The sequence below is a fragment of the Amblyraja radiata genome, chromosome 2, assembly GCF_010909765.2.
Source record: "Amblyraja radiata isolate CabotCenter1 chromosome 2, sAmbRad1.1.pri, whole genome shotgun sequence".
Classification (NCBI taxonomy): Eukaryota; Metazoa; Chordata; class Chondrichthyes; order Rajiformes; family Rajidae; genus Amblyraja; species Amblyraja radiata.
In genome coordinates, this window is record NC_045957.1 from 84695381 (window position 1) to 84721341 (window position 25961).

At 42.9% G+C, this 25961-nt stretch overlaps 1 protein-coding gene across 1 annotated transcript in view; it reads right to left on the reverse strand.

Annotated features, from left to right (window-relative positions):
- epb41l4b (erythrocyte membrane protein band 4.1 like 4B) overlaps positions 1 to 25961 on the reverse strand; it is a 244302-nt gene that overhangs the window by 47482 nt on the left and 170859 nt on the right. The window contains exon 16 of the mRNA XM_033049625.1: positions 4173 to 4351. Within this exon, the coding sequence (XP_032905516.1) occupies positions 4173 to 4351 (179 nt within the window). The remainder of the gene's footprint in view (positions 1 to 4172; positions 4352 to 25961) is intronic.

A 25961-nucleotide genomic window follows, 5' to 3' on the forward strand; every position in this document is an offset into this window, starting at 1 on the left:
GTATATGGAATGAGCTGCCGAAGGAGGTAGTTAAAGTTGGTACAATAACAACATTTAAAAGACACCTGGACAGGTATATGGATAGGAACGATTTAGAGAGATAATGCCCAAATGCAGACAAAGTGGACTTGCTTAAATGGGGCATCTTGTTCAGCATGGATAAGTTGGGATGAAGAGCTAGTTTCATATTTGCTGTATGACTCCGTGACTCATGAATCATGTCAGTCACAATCAAAAGGACAAAAATACTTCTTATTTACCCTAAAAATGAATTAGTCATTCCAATAAAATTAATTTTCTCTGTTTTAAATCCTTACATTCGCAGTAACTGAATATAGTGTAATGGAAAATATATTTTGGCTTTCTTGTAAATAACATTTACCAAAATTAGGCATAAGTTTTTGCCACCACCTTGCCACAGCAGCAGACATAAAAGGCTTAAAATAAAATATCTGTAATCAAGAGCATCTGATATTTTCTCATGACTCATTGCCCATAGTGAGAAGTAAAATAGCTCTATCAATATAGATTTGATTTTAAAAGGCCAACAAGAAATACCTGACAGATCTATTATACAACAACTGTTAGAAGAGTGGTGAACTCAATAGGAAATGTCAGTGAGGAGGAGGATCAGAACCGTATCCAGAGCACTAACAGGCTTTAAATGATACAGCAGAATAAGCACTTACTATTAAGAGACAAAATAAAAAAATAAAAACAAACCATCCAAATCACATTTTGGTATAATTTCACATATCACATTTTGGTATAATTTTATCACAATTTAAAATGTATACAATGAAGTTAAGGGACAATGTTAAATAATGCTTAGGTAGACACAATTTTAAATAATGCTTACTGAGCATAACTAAAATCAGCTAGTATTTTATGAAAGCCATTATTTTCTCTCAATTTCAATTAAATGCTTTTCATCCTGCAGTTGACATAATGAACTCAATGACATCAATTATGTCACTGTTCATCTTAGCATTCTCTGAAAATATTATACATTAATTATATCTGCTACATGATTGAGTGTAAAAACAATATACTATAATACCAAATAGTCAGAAAGCATGTGGCTTAACAGTTAGTTAACTAATTTTACATCCAGAGTCCAGTCATAGACCATCCTTCTGTTAATGAACAGCAGATTCAATTGACAGGAGTCTGTTTCAACCCTTCACCAGAGCAGCAGGAAAGTAGATACTATCTAATCAGTCCCTGCTAACAACTAGTTGCAGTACAAAGAGTGAGTCTACTGTGGCATTTCAGTGGCACTGTTCAAGTTGGGTAAAGATCTGCTCGATGAACTGCTTCCATTTATAAAGCACCAAACTTGGTTAACATTGTGATTTCATGTGCGATTTCAGACATACCAAATATGGTTGATTCTTAGGATTCTTAGTAAGATACAAAGCTGGGACTGGGGGGTAGATAACGGAGTGGACAAATGATTAAAGCCTACATACTGTGAATGAAAACACTCCATTAAATTGAGATTGTTACACTTAATTTGAACTAAAACCACAATGCTCTAGTAAGGGAGTACAGGTGCACAACCTTTTATCCGAAATTCCAAATAACGAAAAGCTCCGAATAGCGGACATTTTTTTGGTCCTTGAAGAAAGGTCCTTGAAGACGTTCACCGAGGGCGGCCCGCAGAGGTGACAGCGGAACCTCCGGTCGGTCCTCGAAGAAAGGGGAACTAAATCCCCATTCATAAAAGAGAAGGTGAGGGTATATTGCGCGGGAGGGTTAATAATTGACAATCTGCTGCTGCCTGCCCGCTGAGTTAAAAAGTTCCCACGGTAGATTCACGATACACAGTGTATCGTGAGTCTTGCGTGGGAACTTTTTAACTCAGCGGGCAGGCAGCAGCAGATTGTCGCTCCCTTCAGTTTCACCCCACCTACACCCCTCTGCTTCCCGGCCATGTGTGTGACCCCTTCCCTCCCCTCTCCAGCTCCCCGCCCATTGCACCGGCGCGGGGGCTTTGCACTGTCTTCACGTCGGCGATGCCAGCAGGTCAGTGCCAGTCACCGGAGACGTCAGGACCAACGGGACACCGACCCCCAGGCCCACTGCAAGCACGGAGATCCCAGAGATCCCAGCAGCAGCCCAGCCCCGTTCCAACTCCAGAGGAACACGCTCCCCGTAGGGACAGAAGCTGATGGTGTGCAAGGTACGTCTTGTTCTTGGGGTTGCGGATGAGGGGGCGCAGCTCGGGCTGTGACGTCTCCGGCCACCCCCCTGTACAGGAGCTGAGACTGGGAACTGTACCGCCCTTGCAGGAGAGTGGGGTTGTTTGCAGTTGCAGAGGGAGGGGGCAAGGGCGGTACAGTTCCCAGTCTCAGCTCCTGTCCAGGGGGGTGGCCGGAGACGTCAGGACCAACGGGACACCGACTGCAAGCACGGAGATCCCAGAGACTCACAGCCAGCAGCAACTCTAGCCCAGCCCCGCTCCAACACCAGAGGAACCCGGGTTGCGGATGAGGGGGCGCAGCTCGGGCTGTGGGCGAACTGCCACTTGTCGCTGTAGCGGCCCATCGGGGAGCGGGTTCCTGTTGGTCCTGACGTCTCCGGCCACCCCCCTGGACAGGAGCTGAGAGACGTCAGGACCACCAGAAGCAGCTCCCCGATGGGCCGCTACGGCGACAAGTGGCAGTTCGCCCACAGCCCACATTGCAAGCACGGAGATCCCAGATCAGCAACTCCAGCCCAGCCCCGCTCCAACTCCAGAGGAACACGCTCCCCGTAGGGGCAGAAGCTGATGGTGTGCAAGGTACGTCTTGTTCTTGGGTGGCGCAGCTCGGGCTGTGGGCGAACTGTCACTTGTCGCCGTAGCGGCCCATCGGGGAGCGGATTCCTCTGGAGTTGGAGGGACAGGGAGACACAGCGGCTTTTGAGAATGGTGGGCAATCACTTCCAAAGTTCTGCCCACACAGTCAGTACACCTCTCCTACACTTGTCTCCCGCACTAAGATCATCTCGCAGAGAATGATCCCAGCCTAACCCTCCCTATTCTCTCCTATTCTGCAAGAAAAAACTACATTGAAGACTCAAACTCGCGATCGAGTAACTGCCGGGATCGAGGCGCAAACTCGCGACCTTGCGGATATGAGCCGAGCACTCTACCACTGAGCCAGCCGTTAAAATCTACGCTAAAAATCTTCCATTCCGAAAGGCGAAAAATTACGAATTACGAAAAGTGTCTGGTCCCAAGGCTTTCGGATAAAAGGTTGTGCACCTGTACTGTATTTTTAGGGCTATTAGCTATTGAATGAGAGTGAAAACATAGCCTCATTTGCTTACTCACAAAGATGTAAAATATTAGATACTTAATCCCTATACTTGCATACAAATTTGGTGTTGACATTTGAATGTTATGAGTCAGAACACAACTAGTTTCTTTTAACTATCATCTCCAATGACCTTTGGAGTCATCACACCAATGTATGGTAGGAAGAAATAACTGCAATATTAATTTGATTTGTTCTCGATGCTTTATAAAAATAGGCTTACAGAAGTCTTAAATATTATAAAGGGCAACAATAAAATCATGTCCACATTTTTTACAAGAGTTCAAAATGCCCGAGTTGCACTTTAAAATTATAAATTTGTGGGAATTGAAACAGAGCTTTTACAAAGATATTTTGTAAGTTAGCAGCAAAGGCGATTTCTATGAACTGTATAAATGGCTTTAAGAAACATTTGAGTGCCTAACTCAGATCAGTAAATTATGTAATGAGCAGGGGAATAATTTTGTTCACACCACCAAAAGTTATCTGACAGAGGTGTCAGATTCTATGACTCTGACATAGTTATGGAGAGAAGGCAGGAGAATGAGGTTAGGATGGAGAGACTAATCTACCATTATTGAATGGTGGCGTGGACTTGAAGGGACCAAATGGCCTAATTCTGCTCCTATTAAATTAAGCTATCTACTCCCAAATATCATGTCATTGTATTTGTAAAAATCATTAAAAACTCTCAAGCTTTTTAAAAAAACTCAATATGCCATTATGCCATTGTGGCAAACTTTTAATGCAAAGTATGGGATCAGAAAACAATATGCCATAGCATTAACACTGCATATGTTAACAAAGACAACATAACTTTTTATTTATTTTCATCTTTCAACTTAACTCCACATTGGCACTAAAACTTACTGGTTGGACTTGGCATTCCAGAGTAAGCATCTGTGTCTTCCAACTCCAAAGTAATCAGACCACAATTTTGGAGGTGGTGCCTTCCAGTAGTTGTCCCAGTAAATGGTGTTCCCCCATTCTCTTCTAAATTGAATTGTTGTAAATCACGGCTGTTTAATAGTGGCGATACCAAAGGATAGCTGTAATTTTAGGTGCATTATAGTCAAGAAAACTTTACACGAGAAATCAAATAAAACGTTAGCTATTTGCCATCAAATTACAAAATAGTTGGTAATAACACTACAAAAATTAAATGAATCAATCTTTTCAAGCCTTTGAACCAAGTCTTTCAGTTTTTCTTAATTTGTTTAAATGGCATTGTCAATGAGCAGTACTTACTTTACCAAAGGCATTCAGAAGGTGAGATATAAACAAACAAATTGGGAGTAAGATTGAGCCTCTCAGCTCTTGATCCCGTTCCACTGTTTAATGGGAAAATTGAAGATAACCTCAACTCCACATTCCCGCCTTTACTGGCAATCTTTCATCCGCTTGCCAATCATACATTAATCTACATCCCTTTAAGATATTAAAAAACTTTTCCTCCACCGTCCTTTGAATAAAGTTCCAAAGACTTGCAACCCTTAGAGAAAATATTTCACCTAATTCGTGTCTTAAAAATCAATGGCCCCAGTTCCAGATTCTCAAACCAGGAGAAACATCTCTCTACTTCCACCCTCAGAAATGTGTGTTTCAATCAAGAACTTTCTCACTCTTGTAAACTCTAGTGAATATAAACCTAGCCTGGGCCAATCTTATAACACAACCTGTCCATTGAATGAACAGTTCTTCCACATAAATAACATTGTTAGTTTTCCCCAAATACTTGTTATGCATGTATACTAACTTTCCTTATAACAAGTCATCCTGTAGAACACCCAGTTCAATGTGCCTCTGAACCCTGCAATCTCTCATCATTCAGATCACATGGTTCTATATTTTTTGTGCCAAAATGGAAAATTGTACATAATCTGGAGATTACACAGAACCTAGTAACAAATTCTCTCTAAAATCACTGAGGAATGTTCATGGAAAAGCATGATATGGTGATGTGACCAATACTTTTTTTGTAGACAAAATGTGGTGGCACGTACATCGTTCCTTCCTGATGGTGCCCATGGCAGATTGCTGTCCTATAAGCTGCTTAAGCTGTTTAAGGGCCTGACCGCATTGTTTAATTTTTTATTTTTTTTAAACTTTAGTAATAGTATTGTAATACCAGGTAATTTAAAATTCTATACATTTGATAATCTAGTTTGTAACATTTTAGGAGTATATTCTTACTGTCACAAAAAAAGCACTGATGTAACTACATGATATGAAATACTGGTGGAAAGTTTCAAAACAATGCACACAAAAATGTTATAAAATGTGTACTATGGAAATAATATTCATCAAGATTGCACCCTGCAAGGAATTTTACCCTTGATCAATAATTCAAACATTTTGTTTTCAGTCATGAGAAAATCAGTTATACAGTACATAACATATACGGAAGAAAAAGTTACTGTTAGAAAGGTCCAAAATGTTTTTCAGCCCATTAATTACCTTTGAAGTGTAGTCATTGTAATACACAGTAATGGGATGGAATCCAAATAATCTGTACTTCTCAAAATAATGGTGTTGATTGAGAGTGGACTGTGACTGCACAGATCTTCTATGAATGGCCCAGTGATATTTTCCAAACGTACAAAGATGGAAGCCTTGTAATATCTTGTGGAATCTTCTGGAATTTTTTGAAGATGTAACCAGGAAAATGGACAAGGGAGAGCCAGTGGATGTAGTGTACCTGGACTTTCAGAAATAATTTGATAAGGTTCCACATAGGAGATTAGTGGGAAAAATTAGGGCACATGGTATTGGAGGTAGAGTGCTGACATGGATAGAGAAGTGGTTGGCAGACAGGAAACAAAGAGTAGGGATTAACAGGTCCCTTTCAAAATGGCAGGCAGTGACTAGTGGGGTACCGCAAGGCTCAGTGCTGGGACCGCAGCTATTTACAAAATACATTAATGATTTAGATGAAGGGATTAAAAGTAACATTAGAACATTTGCAGATGACACAAAACTGGGTGGCAGTGTGAACTGTGAGGAGGATGCTATGAGGATGCAGGGTGACTTGGACAGGTTGGGTGAGTGGCAGAATGCATGGCAGATGCAGTTTAATGTGGATAAATGTGAGGTTATCCACTTGGTGGGAAAAGCAGGAAGGCAGATTATTATTTGAATGGTGTCATTGGAAAAAGGGGAAGTACAATGAGATCTGGGGATCCTTGTTCATCAGTCACTGAAAGTAAGCATGCAGGTACAGCAGGCAGTGAAGAAAGCCAATGTTGGCCTTCATAACAAGAGGAGTTGAGTAGAGGAGCAATGAGGTCCTTCTGCAGTTGTACAAGGCCCTTGTGAGACCATACCTGGAGTATTGTGTGCATTTTTGGTCTCCAAATTTGAGGAAGGACATTTTGTTATTGAGGGGTTCACAAAGTTAATTCCCGGGATGGCGGGACTGACATCTGTTGATAGAATGGAGCGGGTGGGCTTGTATACTCTGGAATTTAGAAGGATGAGAGGAGATCTTTTTAAGGTATTGGACAGGCGAGAGGCAGGAAACATGTTCCCGATGTTGGGAGAGTCCAGAACCAGGGGCCACAGTTTAGGAATAAAGGGCAAGCCATTTAGAATGGAGATGAGGAAAAACCTTTTCACACAGAGGGTTGTGAATCTGTGGAATTCTCTGCCTCAGAAGGCAGTGGAGGCCAATTCTCTGGATGCTTTCAAGAGAGAGTTAGGTAGAGCTCTTAAAGATAGCGGAGCCAGGGGATATGAGGAGAAGGCTGGAATGGGGTACTTATTGTGGATGACCAGCCATGATCACAGTGAATGGTGGTTGCTGGCTCGAAGGGCTGAATGGCTGCCTACTCCTGCACCTATTGTCTATTGTCTATTTCTGCATTTCAAAAATAGAATTGGAAAAGGATACAAACCAAAAACAACAAAAAGTCCCCATTGCTATGAATAAAGAACAGGAGTGCAGAATTAAGTGGAACGTTTTGCAAAGGGAAGGCAGAGGCATATTGGGCAAAATTATCATATTTTGTAGTTATACATGACATTCAGTTGCCCGAATGGCTAAATTCATTGATAGAAAGATACAATTTGAAAGCAGGCTCTGGTCTAACATGTCCACGCTGACCTTCAATCAATCAATCACATTAGTTCTATGTTATCCCACTGACAGCTACACACCCACGCGTCTTTAGGATGTGGGAGGCAACTGGAGCACTGGGAGGAAACCCACGCAGTCAGAGGGAGAACATGCAAACTGCACACAGACAGCACCCTGGGTCAGGATCAAACCGTCTCCAGTTCTATGAAATAGCATCTCTACCAGCTGCGTCACAATGCCACCAAACAATTATTTTGGTATTAAACAAAGTCTAACCGCAACTTATATTTATGCATTATTAGTTATTATTTCTTCAAGTAAATGCAACTACTCAAAATATTTTCAACTGCAAACTCTTTAGGCATAGTTTTATTATTCAAATTATCCATTTAATAAATTAAATCTTCAATCTATGGAAAAGGAGTTCTGCACTGATTCAGAACCAATTCTGTAAATAAAACCTTTTCCACAAAGAGATTTCATTTCAAAATCGTAGAATGATATAACACTGGATACACCGTCTACTTTATTGACCTTCTTTCAAGAAGCTATCCTATTGGTTAAGCCAGGGAACTACAGGCCAATGGGCCTAACATCTGTAGTTGGAAAGTTACTAGAGAGTATTCTGAGGGATAGAATATATATTCACTTAGCTGGATTAGGGCAGATTACGGATAGTCAACATGGTTTTGTATGTGGGAGATCATGTCTCATGAATCTGATTTTTTTTTTCAAAAATGTGACCAAAAAGATTGATGAGGACGGAGCTGTGGACATTGTATACATTGATTTCAGCATGGCATTTAACAAGTTTCTGCATGGTAAACTGCTCTGAAATGTTAGAGAGCATGGGATCCACGGAGAGATAGCTGACTGGATAGAAAATTGGCTTCATGGAAGGAATCAAGGAGGGTGATGATGGAAAGTTGCTTTTTGGACTGGATGCCTATGACTAATGGTGTGCCTCAGGGTTCAGTGCTGGGTCCATTGCTGTTTGTCATCCATATCATTGATTTAGATGAGAATGTACAAGGCATGATTGGCAAGTATTGTAGTGATGATGAACCAGCAGAGGAGGACAAAGGGATTAATTAGGAAAGGAAAAATAGATTATGAAAGAAAACTGGCAGGGAAAATTAAAACTGACTGCAAAATATTTTATAGATATGTGAAGAGAAAGAGATTAGTTAAAACAAATGTAGGTCCCTTGCAGTCAGAAACAGGTGAATTAATCATGGGGAACAAGGACATGGCGGACCAATTGAATAACTACTTTGGTTCCGTCTTCACTAAGGAAGACATAAATAATCTGCCTGAAATAGCAGGGGACCGCGGGTCAAAGGAGATGGAGGAACTGAGTGAAATCCAGGTTAGCCGGGAAGTGGTGTTAGGTAAATTGAATGGATTAAAGGCCGATAAATCCCCAGGGCCACATAGGCTGCATCCCAGAGTACTTAAGGAAGTAGCTCCAGAAATAGTGGATGCATTCGTGATAATTTTTCAAAACTCTTTAGATTCTGGAGTAGTTGGAGGATTGGAGGGTAGCTAATGTAACCGCACTTTTTAAAAAGGGAGGGAGAGAGAAAACGGGGAATTACAGACCAGTTAGTCCAACATCGGTAGTGGGGAAACTGCTAGAGTCAGTTATTAAAGATGGGATAGCAGCACATTTGAAAAGTGGTGAAATCATTGGACAAAGTCAGCATGGATTTACGAAAGGTAAATAATGTCTGCCGAATCTTATAGAATTTTTCGAGGATGTAATTAGTAGAGTGGATAAGGGAGAACCAGTAGATGTGCTATATCTGGACTTTCAGAAGGCTTTCGACAAGGTCCCACATAAGAGATTAGTATACAAACTTAAAGCACACGGTATTGGGAGTTCAGTATTGATGGTGATAGAGAACTGGCTGGCAAACAGGAAGCAAAGAGTAGGAGTAAACGGGTCCTTTTCACAATGGCAGGCAGTGACTAGTGGGGTACCGCAAGGCTCAGTTCTGGGACCCCAGCTATTTACAATATATATTAATGATTTGGACGAGGGAATTGAATGCAACATCTCCAAGTTTGCGGATGACACTAAGCTGGGGGGCAGTGTTAGCTGTGAGGAGGATGCTAGGAGGCTGCAAGGTGACTTGGATAGGCTGGGTGAGTGTGCAAATGCATGGCAGATGCAGTATAATGTGGATAAATGTGTGGTTATCCACTTTGGTGGCAAAAACAGGAAAAGAGACTATTATCTAAATGGTGGCCGATTAGGAAAAGGGGAGATGCAACGAGACCTGGGTGTCATGGTACACCAGTCATTGAAAGCAGGCATGCAGGTGCAGCAGGCAGTGAAGAAAGCGAATGGTATGTTAGCATTCATAGCAAAAGGATTTGAGTATAGGAACAGGGAGGTTCTACTGCAGTTGTACAGGGTCTTGGTGAGACCACACCAGGAGTATTGCGTACAGTTTTGGTCTCCAAATCTGAGGAAGGACATTATTGCCATAGAGGGAGTGCAGAGAAGGTTCACCAGACTGATTCCTGGGATGTCAGGACTTTCATATGAAGAAAGACTGGATAGACTCGGCTTGTACTCGCTAGAATTTAGGAGATTGAGGGGGGATCTTATAGAAATGTACAAAATTCTTAAGGGGTTGGACAGGCTAGATGCAGGAAGATTGTTCCCGATGTTGGGGAAGTCCAGGACAAGGGGTCACAGCTTAAGGATAGAGGGGAAATCCTTTAGGACCAAGATGAGAAAAACTTTTTTCACACAGAGAGTGGTGAATCTCTGGAACTCTCTGCCACAGAAGGTAGTTGAGGCCAGTTCATTGGCTATATTTAAGAGGGAGTTAGATGTGGAACTTGTGGCTAAAGGGGTCAGGGGGTATGTTCAGACGAGTTGAACAGGTACTTTGGATCTGTCTTCACTAAGGAGGACATAAACAATCTCCCTAATGTACTAGTAACCAGAGGATCTAGGGTGACGGAGGAACTGGAGGAAATTCACATTCGGCAAGAAATGGTGCTGGGTAGACTGGTGGGTAGAGCCAGGATATTTAGGCACTACAAATCTCTGAATTAGCCGGCAAAAAGGAATAATACAATTACCAAAAAGGCATGAAAAGGGCATATATTCACAAAAAAGGCATGTATTTCCACCACCAAAATATGGTTAAAATGATAATAAAGGTATACTATATTTTTTTCAAATTATCTGGTGTTAAACTCTGCCGTCTGTCAGACGGAATATGCTTCAGTTGTGAAAAACTTCTTTCTACCCCAGCTGACGTCACTGGTGCATACCCGAAACAAGCTACAGACTATATATTCATGTCGATATCTTGTGCATAACAACTACCTTTAAGAACTTTAGCTATGTTTTGTATTTCTTCAAGATCTTTGTTAGCTAAAATCACTCTCACATATTCCTTGTATGTCTTCACCTCTATCGCCAGAACATTACGAATATCGTCAGTTCATTGAAAACCTGCAAGTTATTCATTAATGTATTGCCCCGTTACTCAAGGGAAGTGATAGCTTGTGGGAAGTTTGCAATATTGGAAGCAATAAACACAAGATTGTGGTGGAGGGACTTTTTCTGCATGATTTCATTGACGATCCTGACTGCAGCAGATTCTTCTTCTTCAAAACAGGTGATGATTTATTTTATCTTTCCAAAATTTGCAGCATAGTAGAGTACAGCATAGTAGAGTACAGCATAGTAGAGAGCCATGTACCCCACCTAGTCAAAACGGGCTGAGGTAGCGGAATCTCGGGTGCCATTTCCTTGAACGTGACGGTGCTTTGAGGAAAAAATTTTTGACATTGGAAACTAGGCGATTGACATTTGGAAACAAGCTATGTATGTGCTTGGCAATTCTATGAAGTCCTTGAGCCAAGCATGTCAAATGCAACATTTTGGGGAATAAAACCTTAAGAGCACGAGCAGCTTTTTTCATGTATGGAGCTGCATCAGTCACAAACAGAACATTCTCGTGTTTTATACCTTCTGGCCAAAGTAAAACAAGTGAAGATGTAAACAACTGAGCAATAGTTGAACTGGTTGACTTCTCCAATACTTCCAATGTCACCAAATACTCCTTTGATGGTTGACCTGCCTCCAGTGTACCGATGACCACATTGACAACATATCTCCCCACACCATCGGTTGTCTTGTCTATTGAGATCCTAATTTTTTGGCTACCAACTTCATCTCTATTTTTCTGCACAACAATGTTGAAGTTGCTGTATTTCTCTAAAAAACCTCTGAGAGATATGTTTTCCAATTTCCACAGTGGAAATCCAGCATCAATGAATGCTTTGCACAGGCCACTCGAAACTCAGATTTGCGACTGGAGCCAGCAGTAAATGTAGTGCGGAGACAAGCTTGGGTATGTCGCTTGGGTAGTCTACACCCCAGCGGTATCAACATTGACTTCTCTAATTTTAGATAGCCCTTGTCATCCCCCTCCTCTCCTCCCCTTCCCAGCTCTCCTTCTAGTCCTACAATCTCCACCTCCTCCTTTCTTTTTCCCGCCGCCCCTCCACATCAGTCTGAAGAAGGGTCTCGACCTGAAACGTCGCCTATTCCTTCGCTCCATAGATGATGCTTCACCCGCTGAGTTTCCCCAGCACTTTTTATCTACCTTCGATTTTTTCAGCGTCTACAGTTCTTTCTTAAATAGATCTTGGAGAAGACTGAACCAGCGGGCAGCGGCATGAATGAATGAACGACCGACAGTGATAACATAAAAAACGTCATTGTAGTCACGGTACAACTAGAGAAAATAGCACAACCTTTTAGCAAAACGGCAACAAAAGGCTGATTTAGGTACTCGATCGTGAAAAAAGCCATTATCTTGGTGAAATCATCAAAAAAGGCATGAAAAGACACATGGCATTTATGGCAAAATCCTGGCTCTACTGATGAGACTGAAGGCTGATAAATCCCCAGGGCCCGATGGTCTGCATCCCACGGTACTTAAGGAAGTGTCTCTAGAAATCATGGACACATTGGTGATCATTTTCCAATGTCCTATAGATTCAAGATCAGTTCCTGTGGATTGGAGGGTAGCTAATGTTATTCCACTTTTTAAGAAAGGCGGGAGAGAGAAAACAGGGAATTATAGACCAGTTAGCCTGACATTGGTGGTGGGGAAGATGCTGGAGTCAATTATAAAAGATAAAATAGCAGCACATTTGGACAGCAGCAGCAGGATCGGTCCGATCTTCTGGAATTTTTTGAGGATATCACTAGGAAAATGGACAAGGGAGAGCCAATGGATGTAGTGTACCTGGACTTTCAGAAAGCATTTGACAAGGTCCCACATAGGAGATTAGTGGGCAAAATTAGAGCACATGGTATTGGGGGTAGGGTGCTGACATGGATAGAAAATTGGTTGGCAGACAGGAAACAAAGAGTAGGGGTTAACGGGTCCCTTTCAGAATGGTAGGCAGTGCCTAGTGGGGTACCGCAAGGCTCGGTGCTGGGACTGCAGCTATCTATATTACTAAAAGTCTGATCTTGACCACTTCCTGTTGTTCTGAATATTGATTTTAGAAAAAACGCTGCCACTTACAGCTGTGATTTTTGGCTATCTTACTCAGAGTCCCCCTCCGCTGCGCAGGACAAGAGGATTATTCGCATCTATGAAAAATAAAAGAGGTATTTGTGTTTAAAAAATGTTGAGATTCTCTCTCCTGAAGGCCACGCCCCTTCCGGAGGGACTATAAAACCCGGAAGTGTTGAATGCCTCAGTCAGTCTCAGTAAGATGGGGGAGCGAGAGGGTCACGTCTCTCAGTCTGAGCTGTGAATGACACTGAACACATGTCTACTAAATTTTGAGTGGTTTTACTGACCTGTCAGTGCCCTTAATGCAGTTTGAAAATACAGTTTGGAAATGCTAAAGCTGTGTTGCCTTTGGTTTGGAAATGCTAAAGGTGTGTTGCCTTTGGTTTGGAAATGCTAAAGCTGTGTTGCCTTTGGTTTGGAAATGCTAAAGCTGTGTTACCTAATTAAAGTTGCCTTGCCCAATTGAAAAGTTGATTTGAGAATGCCTTGCCTAATTGAAAAGTTGGTTTGAGAATGCTAAAGTTGCCTTGCCTAATTGAAAAGTTGATTTGAGAATGCGTTGCCTAATTGAAAAGTTGATTTGCGAATGCCTTGCCTAATTGAAAAGTTGGTTTGAGAATGCTAAAGTTGCCTTGCCTAATTGAAAAGTTGGTTTGAGAATGCTTTGCCTAATTGAAAAGTCGATTTGAGAATGCCTTGCCTAATTGAAAAGTTGGTTTGAGAATGCTAAAGTTGCCTTGCCTAATTGAAAAGCTGGTTTGAGAATGCTAAAATTGCCGTGCCTAATTGAAAAGTTGGTTTGAGAATGCAAAAGTTGCCTTGCCTAATTGAAAAGTTGGTTTGAGAACGCTAAAGCGGCCTTGCCTAATTGAAAAGTTGATTTGAGAATGCCTTGCCCAATTGAAAAGTTGGTTTGAGAATGCCTTGCCTAATTGAAAAGTTGGTTTGAGAATGTTAAAGTTGCCTTGCCTAATTGAAAAGTTGCTTTGAGAATGCTAGTTGCCTTGCCTAATTGAGTAGTTGGTTTGAGAATATGAAGGACTATAAAACCCAGAAGTGTGGGCGTGGCTCAGTCTCTGCAAGATGGAGGAGTGAGAGGTCACGACTCGCTGTCTTTAGTGGCCTTGCACCCTGCTTGAAATGGTATGAAACTGCACTTGAATTTGGTGGCCTTGCACCCTGTTTGAAGTGGTAAGAAACTGAACTTTAATTTGGTCGCCTTGCACCCTGCTTGAAATGGAATTTCAAGGAAACGCTGTGAATCAACTGCCAGCCCACCCGCCGTAAGTGAGTGAGCTGCCAGCACAACAGGCTTGAGTGACTGAGCCGCCAGCCCAAGAATCCATTCGGCCCACAATGTCCATACTAGCCCCCTGGAAACCAGTCCCTTCAGCCCACAACACCCATACTAGCACTCCAGAAAGCCCCCCCCCCCCCATTGAAGATATCACAAACGCTATTGACAATAAACTATATGCAGCTGGGATATTTATTGATATAAAGAAAGCATTTGATACGATCATGATATTTTATTAAAAAAATTAGAAAGGTATGGCATCAGAGGTCTAGTACTGGATTGGATAAAAAGCTATTTAAGTAACAGGCAACAGTTTGTGAAGCTGGGCAGCTACAGTTCTACATGCTTGGGCATTGCTTGTGGTGTCCCCCAGGGGTCAGTGTTGGGTCCAAAACTATTCACCATGTATATAAACGACATTTGTAATGTGTCCAATGCCTTGAGGCTGGTCTTGTTTGCAGACGACACAAATATTTTTTGTTCTGGGGAGAATTTAAAACAACTACTGGACAAAATAACAAAAGAAATGGGCAAACTGGAAACATGGTTTGACAGGAACAAAATATCATTAAACTTGAGCAAAACCAAAATAATGTTATTTGGTAATTGCAGAACAAATACACAAGCAAATATAAAGATAAATGGGGTTGAAATTGAATGAGTTCATGAAAATAAATTTCTTGGGGTTATAATGGATGATAGAATCAGCTGGAAATCACACATTAAACATGTACAATCCAAACTGTCAAAAAGCATTTCTGTATTACACAAAGTTAAGCAGTTTCTGGATCGCAAATCACTTCGCATTCTCTACTGTTCACTAATCTTACCCTATTTAAATTACTGTGCAGAAGTCTGGGGCAATAACTATAAATGTTCGCTACATTCATTAACTATTCTGCAAAAAAGAGCAATACGTATTATTCACAATGTCAGGTATCTGGATCACACTAATCCATTATTCTTACAGTCAAAATTATTAAAATTAGCAGATTTGGTTGCATTTAAAACAGCACAGATAATGTTTAGGGCCAAAAATAAAAACTTACCTGGAAATATACAAAAATTATTCAATGAGCGAGTGGGGGGTTATAATTTAAGAAGAATATTTAATTTTAAGGTACAAAGAGTCCGCATGACCAGAAAAACTTTTTGTATTTCGGTCTGCGGAGTAGGATTGTGGAACAGTTTGAATGTGGAGTTAAAGCAATGTCCAAACATGAACCAGTTCAAAATGACATACAAAAAACTTTTTTACACAAGGTACAGGGATGAAGGGGATGGTTGACAAACAGGGGTTAGTGTTTGTTTATTATTTTGTTTATTATTTATTTATGTTTTTTGGTTACTTCATACATATTACTTGTAAGTGTATATCAGTTGTATGTATATATATGTTTGTATGCATCTCTAAAAATTGTCTGGGGTATCATTATTATTAATTAATTAATTATTAAATATGGAAGAAGGGTTTAGGGAGAAGGGGTGAGATTAAATAAGTTATTCTTCTTCTCACTCCTTTTCGAGCTTGTAAAGAAAAAGTGTTGGACATTTAAATTTTGCTTTATGCTTTTCATTGTTTTGCAAATATTGCCTGGAATGTCCAATTGTTTGACTATTTCGATTTTGTTGTTATTATTTATTCCTATTTATGTCTTTACTTGTTCGGAACAAATAAACAAATAATAATAAATCTGTGGAAGGACATTCTAGCTGTTGTGGGAGTGCAGCATAGGTTCACAAGGGTAATTCCCGGGATGGTGGGACTGTCATATGTGGATAGAATGGAGCGGCTGGGCTTGTATACTCTGGAATATAGAAGGATTAGTGGGGATCTTATTGAAACATAAGATTATTAAGGGTTTGGACATGCTAGAGGCAGGAAACATGTTCCCGATGTTCCGGGGGTCCAGAACCAGGGGTCACAGTTTCAGAATAAGGGGTAGATAAAAATGCTGGAGAAACTCAGCGGATGAGGCTGCATCTTTGGAGCGAAGGAATAGGTGACGTTTTGGGTCGAGACCCTTCTTCAGACTGATGTGGGGGTGGGGCGGATAGAAGAAAGGAAGAGGCGGAGACAGTGGGCTGTGGGAGAGCTGGGAAGGGAGGGGAAGGAGGGAGAAAGCAAGGACTACCTGAAATTGGAGAAGTCAATGTTCATACCGCTGGGGTGTAAACTACCCAAGCAACATATGAGGTGCTGCTCTTCCAATTTGCGGTGGGACTCACTCTGGCCATGGAGGCCCAGGACAGAAAGGTCGGATGCGGAATGGGAGGGGGAGTTGAAGTGCTGAGCCACCGGGAGATCGTGTTGATTAACGTGAACTGTGCGGAGGTGTTGGGCAAAGCAATCGCCAAGCCTGCGCTTGGTCTCACCGATGGAGAGTAGTTGACACCTAGAGCAGCGGATGCAATAGATGAGGTTGGAAGAGGTGCAGGTGAACCTCTGCCTCACCTGGAAAGACTGCTTGGGTCCTTGGATGGAGTAGAGGGGGGAGGTAAAGCGACAAGTGGAGCATTTTCTGAGGTTGCATGGGAAAGTACCAGGGGAGAGGGTGGGAAGGGACGATTTGACCAGGGAGTTACGGAGGGAGTGGTCTCTGCGGAAAGGCCGAAAGGGGAGGGGATGGGAAGATGTGGCCAATGGTGGGATCCCGTTGAAGGTGACAAAAATGTCGGAGGATTATCTGTTGTATGTGACGGCTGGTAGGGTGGAAGGTGAGGACAAGGGGGACTCTGTCCTTGTTACGAGTGCAGGATGGGAGTGAGAGCGGAACTATGGGATATAGAAGAGACCCTGGTGAGAGCCTCATCTATAGACGAAGGGGGGAACCCCCGTTCCCTAAAGAATGAGAATGCCCTCCGATGCCCTGGTTTGGAACACCCCATCCTGGGTGCAGATGCGGCGCAGACAGAGGAATCGGGAGTAGGGGATAGAGTACAACCCACTGACTCCCATGGCTATCTGGACTACACTTCTTTCCACCCTGCTTCCTGTAAGGACTGTATCCCCTACTCCCAATTCCTCCATCTATATCTCATTCCCCACCCGTAACAAGGACAATCCTCTGACATTTTCTCCACTTCCAACGGGATCCCACCCACGTGCTTTCAGCTCCTCAAGCCTAGTAAAAGCCTAGACAAAATATGGTGCATAGGTAAAGACAAGATAGATTGACACCGGAAGTAGTAAGTTTTAAGGAGCATATTATAAAAAAGGGAGATGACAATGTGACAAGGCTATGAGGAAATTTCCACATCAAGGTCGAGCAGCTGAAGGGAAAATCACCAAGGGTAATATAATGGAAAATGGAAATGCCAAAGGGTGTAGAGGTCAAGGAGATTAATAGTATAATCCTATAGAAATATAGATTTTAGATATATTTAGAAAAATACATTTAAATAGAAAGAATGATTTTAGAATCAAGGTGTTATTGGACTGTGATTACGATTCACAGAACATTACTCAATATCTGTGAGGCATACAAGCAGAACATGATGTGCACAGTTAGAAATGTAAATGCGTTTCTAGCAGAAGGAAAGGGTAGGTGGCTCATAACTTCAAAACCCAGTGGAGTAAATTACAAGCTACTATTTATATTTTACCAGTGACTACAATTGTTGCGCTCATGAATGCATATTGCAGTAAAAGTATAAATGGGATGCTGTGACTAAGCCTGGTTAAAATTACAGCACTTACTGCAGTTCTCCCTTTGACACAAGCTTTTACAATGAATGGGGAAAAAGAAAAAATAATAAATCCAAGGTAGCATCCTAAATATATACCAGGCTCAATATTTTTCATATTCTTTTTAAGTCCTGTATCAAGACAATACTAAATAAACTAAATTTTGTTTTTTCTTACTTTTTTCTAATTTTTTTAAATCTTTTTATTTGAATTTCACATCAATTTGCATACATACAATGATAACAGACAGTGACACTCAAGGCATAATTGTGCAACAGTATGTAAGCGGCCCTCAAAGCCCTTACCCTTACCCACCTTCAACCCACCCGAATCAGGTCGGAACCAAACGGGGACAAACAACACTCACATACGTACACATCCACACAAATACGTAGAGATAAATAAAACAAAATGTACTGGGGAAAAAAAAAAGTTTAAAAAAAAGTCACTAATAACAGTAAATAAGTAAGTAATTAAATAAATAAGTGTGGGAAGGGGGGGGGGGGGGGGGGGGGGGCTAAGGGGGGAGCAGCTGCAATAAAGCAGGACAGTGATGGAAAGCACTCAGTCCTCTTCCGAATCCGGGGACAAGTTAAGAGAGTTAACAAGTTCCAGGAAAGGGTTCCATGTGTCTAGGAATGTCTTGGTAGAGCCTTTGAGAGAGAACCTAAGTTTTTCAAGCTTTAAATTGTAGAGCACCTCCTTGATCCAGCGGGCGTGTGTTGGGGGACAGGTGAGCCTTCAGTTAAGCAAGATCAGTCTCCGGGCTAACAAGGTTGTAAAAGCCAGGACCCGCTTCAACGCAACAGAGAGGTTGGTGTTGGGAGGAGTACCAAAAATGGCTGACAGTGGGTTTGGAGGAATAGTCTGGCCATAGGCTCTGCTTATCACGTCGAAAGCACTCCTCCAAAAGCTTAGGGCAAGACCAGAACATATGGCTATGGGGATTGATTACATCTGTTGCAGGTGTCCCTAACAGCGGGGTAAATTCTAGATAATCTTGCATTTGTGTAGTGGACTTTGTGAAGGACTTTGCATTGGATTAGGCCATGACGGGCACATATGGAGGAAGAATGGATCAAATCCAAGGCAGAGTCCCATTGTTGGTCTGTTAGTTTCGTATTCAGCTCGCCCTCCCACGCAGCTTTTAATGAGGTATGAGGTTTCAATATAACCGACCCTAACAAGTTATACAAAACAGAGATGCATTTCTTCCGGTTGGGATCTAGAGCTAAGATGGTATCGGTCAGGGTTTCAGGGGGGCGATTTGGGAAATGGGGGAATGTCTTCTTCACAAAATCCCTAATCTGGAAAAAACGAAAAAGGTGGGAGTTTGGGAGGCTGTAGTTGGACGAGAGCTCCGCAAAGGACGAAAAAATGCCATCCTTGCATAGGTTTTTGATACTACTGATACCGTTACCATGCCAAGTTTTGAATGCGGAGTCTGTACTTGAAGGTTTAAAGATGTGATTTTTAAGCAGTGGGGTCAAGATGGAAGGGCCTTGTAAACCAAAGTTTTTCCTGAGTTGGCTCCATATCTTGAGCGAAAGGGACGCAATTGGGCCTGCACCCACAGATGTTATAGGAAGGGGGAGTTGGGAGCATAGGACAGACCGCAACGGGAGATGTGAACTCGCCTTTTCCATGTGTACCCAGGTCGGTAGGTGGTCGCAATCATCATTCATCCAATACAGGAGTTTTTGCAAGTTAGCTGTCCAATAGTATCGCCTGAAGTCAGGAAGTGCCAGGTCGCCGTCATTCTTAGGAGACTGGAGTATTGCCTTTCGGATTCTAGCCGGTTTGCTGCCTCATAAAAATTTAGATATTGTCCTTTCTAATTTATCAAAAAAAGATTTAGTGATAAGTATAGGGACGTGCTGGAAAAGATACAGGAATTTGGGTAGGACGACCATCTTGACCAGATTTATCCGGCCCGCGAGGGACAGCGGTAAAACTGACCAGCGGTCAAAATCTCTTTCAGCTTTCTCAACCAGAGGCAGAAAGTTTGTGCGGAACATATCAAATAAGGGTGTTGTGATAAAGACGCCGAGGTAGCGAAACCCGTCCTCTGCCCATTTGAATGAGGTTAAAGAGCGGGGGAGCTGCTTAGCCAATGAGTTAATCGGTAATAGCTCACTTTTTTGGTAGTTACGTTTATAACCAGAATACGCACCGAACCGTTCCAAAATATTCATAATCGCAGGGAAAGAGCAGACTGTATTCGAGATGTACAGGAGCAGGTCATCCGCATACAATTAGACTTTATGAGTTGTGTCGAACCGTGTAATACCTTTAAAGCCCTTCTCTAAGCGTAACCAAACCGCCAAGGGTTCTATCGCGACAGAAAACAGAAGTGGTGATAACGGGCAACCCTGCCTGGTACCTCTCCGAAGGGGGAAGTAGGGCGACAGTGTGCCGTTTGTTTGTACTGAGGCCACCAGGGACGAGTATAACAGACTGACCCAAAGAATGAAACTATTACCGAGGCCAAACCTGTCCATCGCCTCATATAGGTACTTCCACTCGACCCTGTCGAAAGCTTTTTCGGCGTCGAGAGAGACCACTATCTCCGGGGTCTCACTACTCGGTGAATGGATGATGTTAAGGAGACGCCTAGAATTGTGGGAGGACTGTCGGCCTGGCATGAACCCTGTTTGATCTAACTGAGATAATAGAGGGCATCACTCGTTGAAGACGGAGCGCAAGGACTTTAGAGAGGATTTTGAGGTCCACGTTCAGGAGTGAGATTGGTCTATAGCTACTACAAAGCAGGGGATCTTTCTCCTTTTTAAGAATTAGGGAGATAGTAGCTCACGACAAGGTGGGCGGTAGGCGACGATGTAGAAACACCTCATTGTACATATCTCTCAGGACTGGTGCGAGGGGAGCAGAGAAAGCTTTGTAATATTCTACAGTGAAGCCGTCAGGGCCGGGCGACTTTCCGCTTTGCAACGCTGTAATGGCTGCTTGGACCTCAGCAACAGTTATGGGACCACCCAAGTCTCTCGTGGCTTCATCGTCAATTCGGGGAAACGTCATACTACTGAGCATGTCATCTGCAGTGGGAGGACAATCGGAAGCGTATAGTTCAGCGTAGAATTTAGCAAATGCTTCATTAATTCTAAGAGGATCAGTATGAATCTCCCCTAAGCTGGATCTAATGGCTGGAATTAGCCGTGAAGTCGCCTCGGTTCTGGCCTGATGGGCCAGGAGCTTCCCAGCTTTATCCCCAGATTCAAAAAAGTGTTGCCTAGATTTAAGCAGTCGGAGCTTGGCTTTATTAGTAGACGTGAGGTCAAAGTCTGTTTGTAACCTAAGGCGTTCTCTATAAAGGTTAGGGTCTGGGTCAGATGCATATTTGTCATCAATGTCCTTTATTTTTTGTAACAGGTCTGCCGTTTGGGACGTCTCGGTTCTTTTCAGGTTGGAGACAAAAGAGATAAGTTGGCCCCTAATATAGGCTTTTGAAGCTTCCCAGAGTATACCTCTTTCTACGTCTGGCGAGTCATTCAGCTCAAAATATAAAGTGATTTGGGAGTGCAAGAATTGCTTGCAGTGAGCCTCTGCTAATAATGAGGAGTTGAACCTCCACTGTTTAAAGGGGTTAGTTCATTTACGAAAGTGGAGATCGAGGGAGGTCGCAGCGTGATCTGATATTACGATACTATGATACTCGCTGGATTTGATTTTGGAGAGCAGTCTGTCATCTAAGAGGAAGAAGTCTATACGGGTATAGGTACGGTGCGCGTGGGAAAAAAATGAAAATAATTTAGTCGTGGGAAATGTATATCTCCATGAGCCCAAGTTGTTTGGTAAAAGCATGCAGAGTCCTACCTGATTTAGTTAAAGTAGAGGCTTTGTTCGAAGATCTGTCCAGTATAGGGTCTTGGACCAGATTAAAATCTCCACCCACAATGACGTGGTGATTTTCAATGTTTGGGAGAGATGTAAAAAATTTGGATACAAATGAGCTGTCATCCCAGTTGGGACCGTAAATACTGGATATATGACAGGTGTGTCTTGCAGTTTGCCAGAAACCATGACAAAGCGGCCAGCAGGGTCCTCCACGGTTTTCTGTAGTTCGAACATAACGTTATTACGAATCAGGAGAGCAGTACCCCTAGCCCTATCATTAAATTTCGAATGAAATAAGTGGCTAATCCAGCCTCTCTTAAGCTGCATTACCTCTCTGTTGCGAAGGTGGGTCTCTTGAATAAAAAATATATTGCCTTTGAGCTGTTGCAAGTGGGCCAAGATCCTGTCAGTCTTAGTAGGACCCCCCACCCCCCTCACGTTCCACGAGACAAATCTAAGGGTGTCGTTTGTGTTGGCCATACTTAGCTATATCCAAGTGAGTGGACAGAGCGCTGTAGTATGCAAGTCGAGACGGAGACGGAAGAGCGCATCGATGCCAGCTGCAGAGAGTAGGGGTGTGGGGGGGGGGGGGGGAGGAGAGGGGACAAAAAAAAAAAAAAAGAAACATACGCACGTACACACACAACAAACAAGCGGGACACATATCACTTAGCCATCTTTCAAACCTGAGTCCCCGGACCTGAGATCCCCAATGTCCAAACTGAACCTTGAGTGCCCATTGCACCTAGGTGCATTGTCCTCGCATCCGCATGGAGTTATCCGATCTTAACTCCCAATATTTCCACCTCCCAAAGCAGCAAAATCGCTCAATGTCAGTAAAGTAACATGGAGTGAAATAAATATAGTAATAATAATAATAACAATGATAATAATAATGTGAAAAATAGAAAATAGAGATAAAGCAAAATAAACATAAATAAATAAATACAAAGTTAAAATTATAGCCATAGTAGTTGCACTACCAATGACATTGCTAACTCTAATGGTAATGATAGCAGTGATGATAGTAATAACAAGACAAAGCAAATTAACAAAATGGTGATACTAAATAAGCAAGCCAACGTATAAGTGAAACAAGAATAGCTTCCTTTGGTATTACATAGTATATCTTAAAGTCGACAAGGTATAAAGAAAGAGTAGCGTTAGAGAAATTAGCAAGTTGCAAACTGGGCTCTTGGATTAAAGCACAGGGCAGAAGAACATCAATTAAGTATGGTTAAACATAAACGCTGTAGGAGCAGATTGGTGTAACACAGCCTTGGCTGTAATGAGTTCTTATCAGCCCCAGAAAGTCCGCTAAGAAGACTAGTGTAAACAAACCAGCCGAATGCTGGCAACGTTAGCAGCCAGCTGCTAAAAACAAGAAGGCAGATACCAGACCACGAACCACAGAGTGGGTCTCTTAAGCCTAATGTTATAGCATGTGCAGGGGAAGAACCTTTCAAGTATGATTACACATAAACATTATAAGGAAAAGTTGGTATAACATAGTCACGAATCATGGTGAGTTCTTACCAGCCTCATACATTTCGAGACAGGGTCCAGTATAATCAGCAAGGCCGAGCGTTAGCAGTGGCTAGTTGCTAAGAGCAGTCAAGCTAAAGTTAGCCCATAGTGTAACCGTAGATTAGCCGGGCCCCTGTGCCACTCGAATGTAGACGTACCGAGCAAAGTCAGTCATCCGTGGGTCCCGGTCTGCGTCGACGGTGAGATGAGATGAAATCCTGAGCGTCCTCGGGAGATGTTAGCCGTCGCCTCTTTCCTTCCCCGATCATGATGAACAGCTTGGCCGGATAATGAAGGGAGGGTTTGAGGCCCAGGTTGTACAGTTCCTTCATAACGTCTCGGTACGCGGAGCGTTGCTCAACTATCTCGGGACAATAGTCTTCAAAAATGTGGATCGGAATATCCTTGTACTTCAGCTTACCCCTCTGCCTCCGAGCCTCATGCACCACCAACTCACGGGTCTGGAATCTATGGAAGCAAACCACAACTGCTCTGGGTTTCTCACTGGGGCTTGGCTTAGCTGCTAGCGTACGGTGGGCTCGGTCTAGCTCCGGGACTGATTCCAGTACGTGTTCGCCAAGAGTCGCGAGCAGGAGTTGAGAAAAAAAAGCTGTTGATTGGGGGCCTTCGATGTTCTCGGGGAGGCCGACTATCCTTATGTTATTTCGGCGACTCCTGCCTTCCAGGTCGATAAGCTTAGACTTTAGCTTGGCGTTCTCTTCGGTCACCGTAGTTAGCTTTGTCTCTATAGCTCGCATGTCTTGGCTGGTGGTATTGGCAAATGACTCCAATGACGAAAGACGCTGTTGGTGATCTAAAATAGTGGTCAGGATATTGTCCAGCTTCGTTTCCAGTTTGGTGAACGCTGCGTTGAATTCTGCGTTGAATTCTGCCAGTAGCGAAGCCTTGTTCTCTGTTAACATGGCCGCTAGCGTAGCCATGGTCGTCGAGTCTTCCGTCTTTTGCTCCTCTTTCTTTCCTCTGCCTGGCATCTTTACGGCGTGGAGAGGCGCTGTTGATGGTGTTTAAATATTTATGGGTAGTTATAAAACTTAGGCTGAGCTATAATAAAAGTTGGAGGTGAACAAGTAGGGAGCGTGGAATAGTGCGACTACTCCAACATGTCGCCGCCCCCTTTTTTCGTTTTTTCTTACTTTAAACATAGTCAAGCTGGGCCTGTGCAAATTTTGATCACCATCTAGATTTTCATCTAACATTCACTGCCATGAGCATTTCACACTTTAATTTGTTTTAATTTACATCTATTACTCGTTCACTGTAAACTAGTGTCACTCATACTGTGGCTCCGTCCGCAGGCTTATTAGCGAGCTCTCTCTCTCTCTCTATTAGACTAGTAGTATGCATGCTGAGATGAAAGCTCTTTGAGTTACCTCTGCAGAGTTGCTTCTTCTTCTTTCGTGTGGCATGCACAGCTTAAAGTTGTAGGACAACTTGTTCTATTTGATCTTCTGTTTGTGCACGTCTAGTTGATTGCATTAGTCGAAACAGGGCGGACCACGTGAAGGTTGCAATCTTCCACCCCTGCAGAGTTGCTAATAAAAGACTATGGATTCTAATCACTTTGTGTGAGCCTGATCTTAATCCAACATGGTGTCAGAAGTGGGATAAAGATCAGGCTCACACAAAGTGAGCTGATCTTTAACACACTTCCAGTTCGGCCCTTCTTTGCCGTCCGTGATGAACTAGCACTACAAGATGGCATTAACATAAAAGGCCACAAGGCTGTAGTACCTGCCTCTCTGCACAGCAAGTATTTTAACTATGACCATGCGGGACACCCAGACGCCGAAGCAACTGTCCTACGAGCAAAAAACATGTTTCACTGGCCTGGCATGACTGATTACATTCACGAGAAAGTGGAATCCTGAGCAGTGTGCAACAGTTTGGCACCACATCAACAAAAGCAACCACTTCTCTCACACCCGGTTCTTGCCCTTCCGTGGTCCACAGTGGCCACTGACATATCTGAGTGGCATGTAAACAGTACCTGGTTCTTGTCGATTCGTATTCTGGTTGGTTTTACATCGATCTTCTTAGCAGCCACATTTCTAAAGCTGGCTCGCCATTTCTCAGACCACGGAGCTCCATGTCACCTACTATCTGATAATGGCAGTCAATTTACCAGCCAGCACTTCAAAGACTTTGCTGCACACTGGGGTTTTTGTCACATCACCAGCAGCCCTGAATATCCTCAGTCGAATGGGCTGAGTGAATGTGCTATCAGGAGTGCCAAACAATTAATGGAACGATCCCACAGAGCAAAATAATTTGTTTACCTGGACCTGCTCAACATCTCCTGCGACCCTATCTTGGGTTCAACAGCTCAGCGTCTGTTGTCAAGGCAGACCCGAGGCATATTGCCTGTGGCGAGTCAGGCACTAGTCCCGCAGGTGGTCCCACCATCAGAGGTCCAGACCAGGCTACAACATAAGCGTGACATTCAGAAAGGGTGGTATGACAAAATGAGTAGACCGTTTCCAACATTAGTAGCGATGTTACAAAACCTACCTTCAGCGGCGCTGCAGATCTGCCACTGGCTGTGTGTGCGACTCCGGAGCCTTTGAGGGGGGGGGGGGGATTAAAATGCAGGTTTGTATTGCTTGTCGGAGAGGGATTTCCTCGGGCTGCTAGT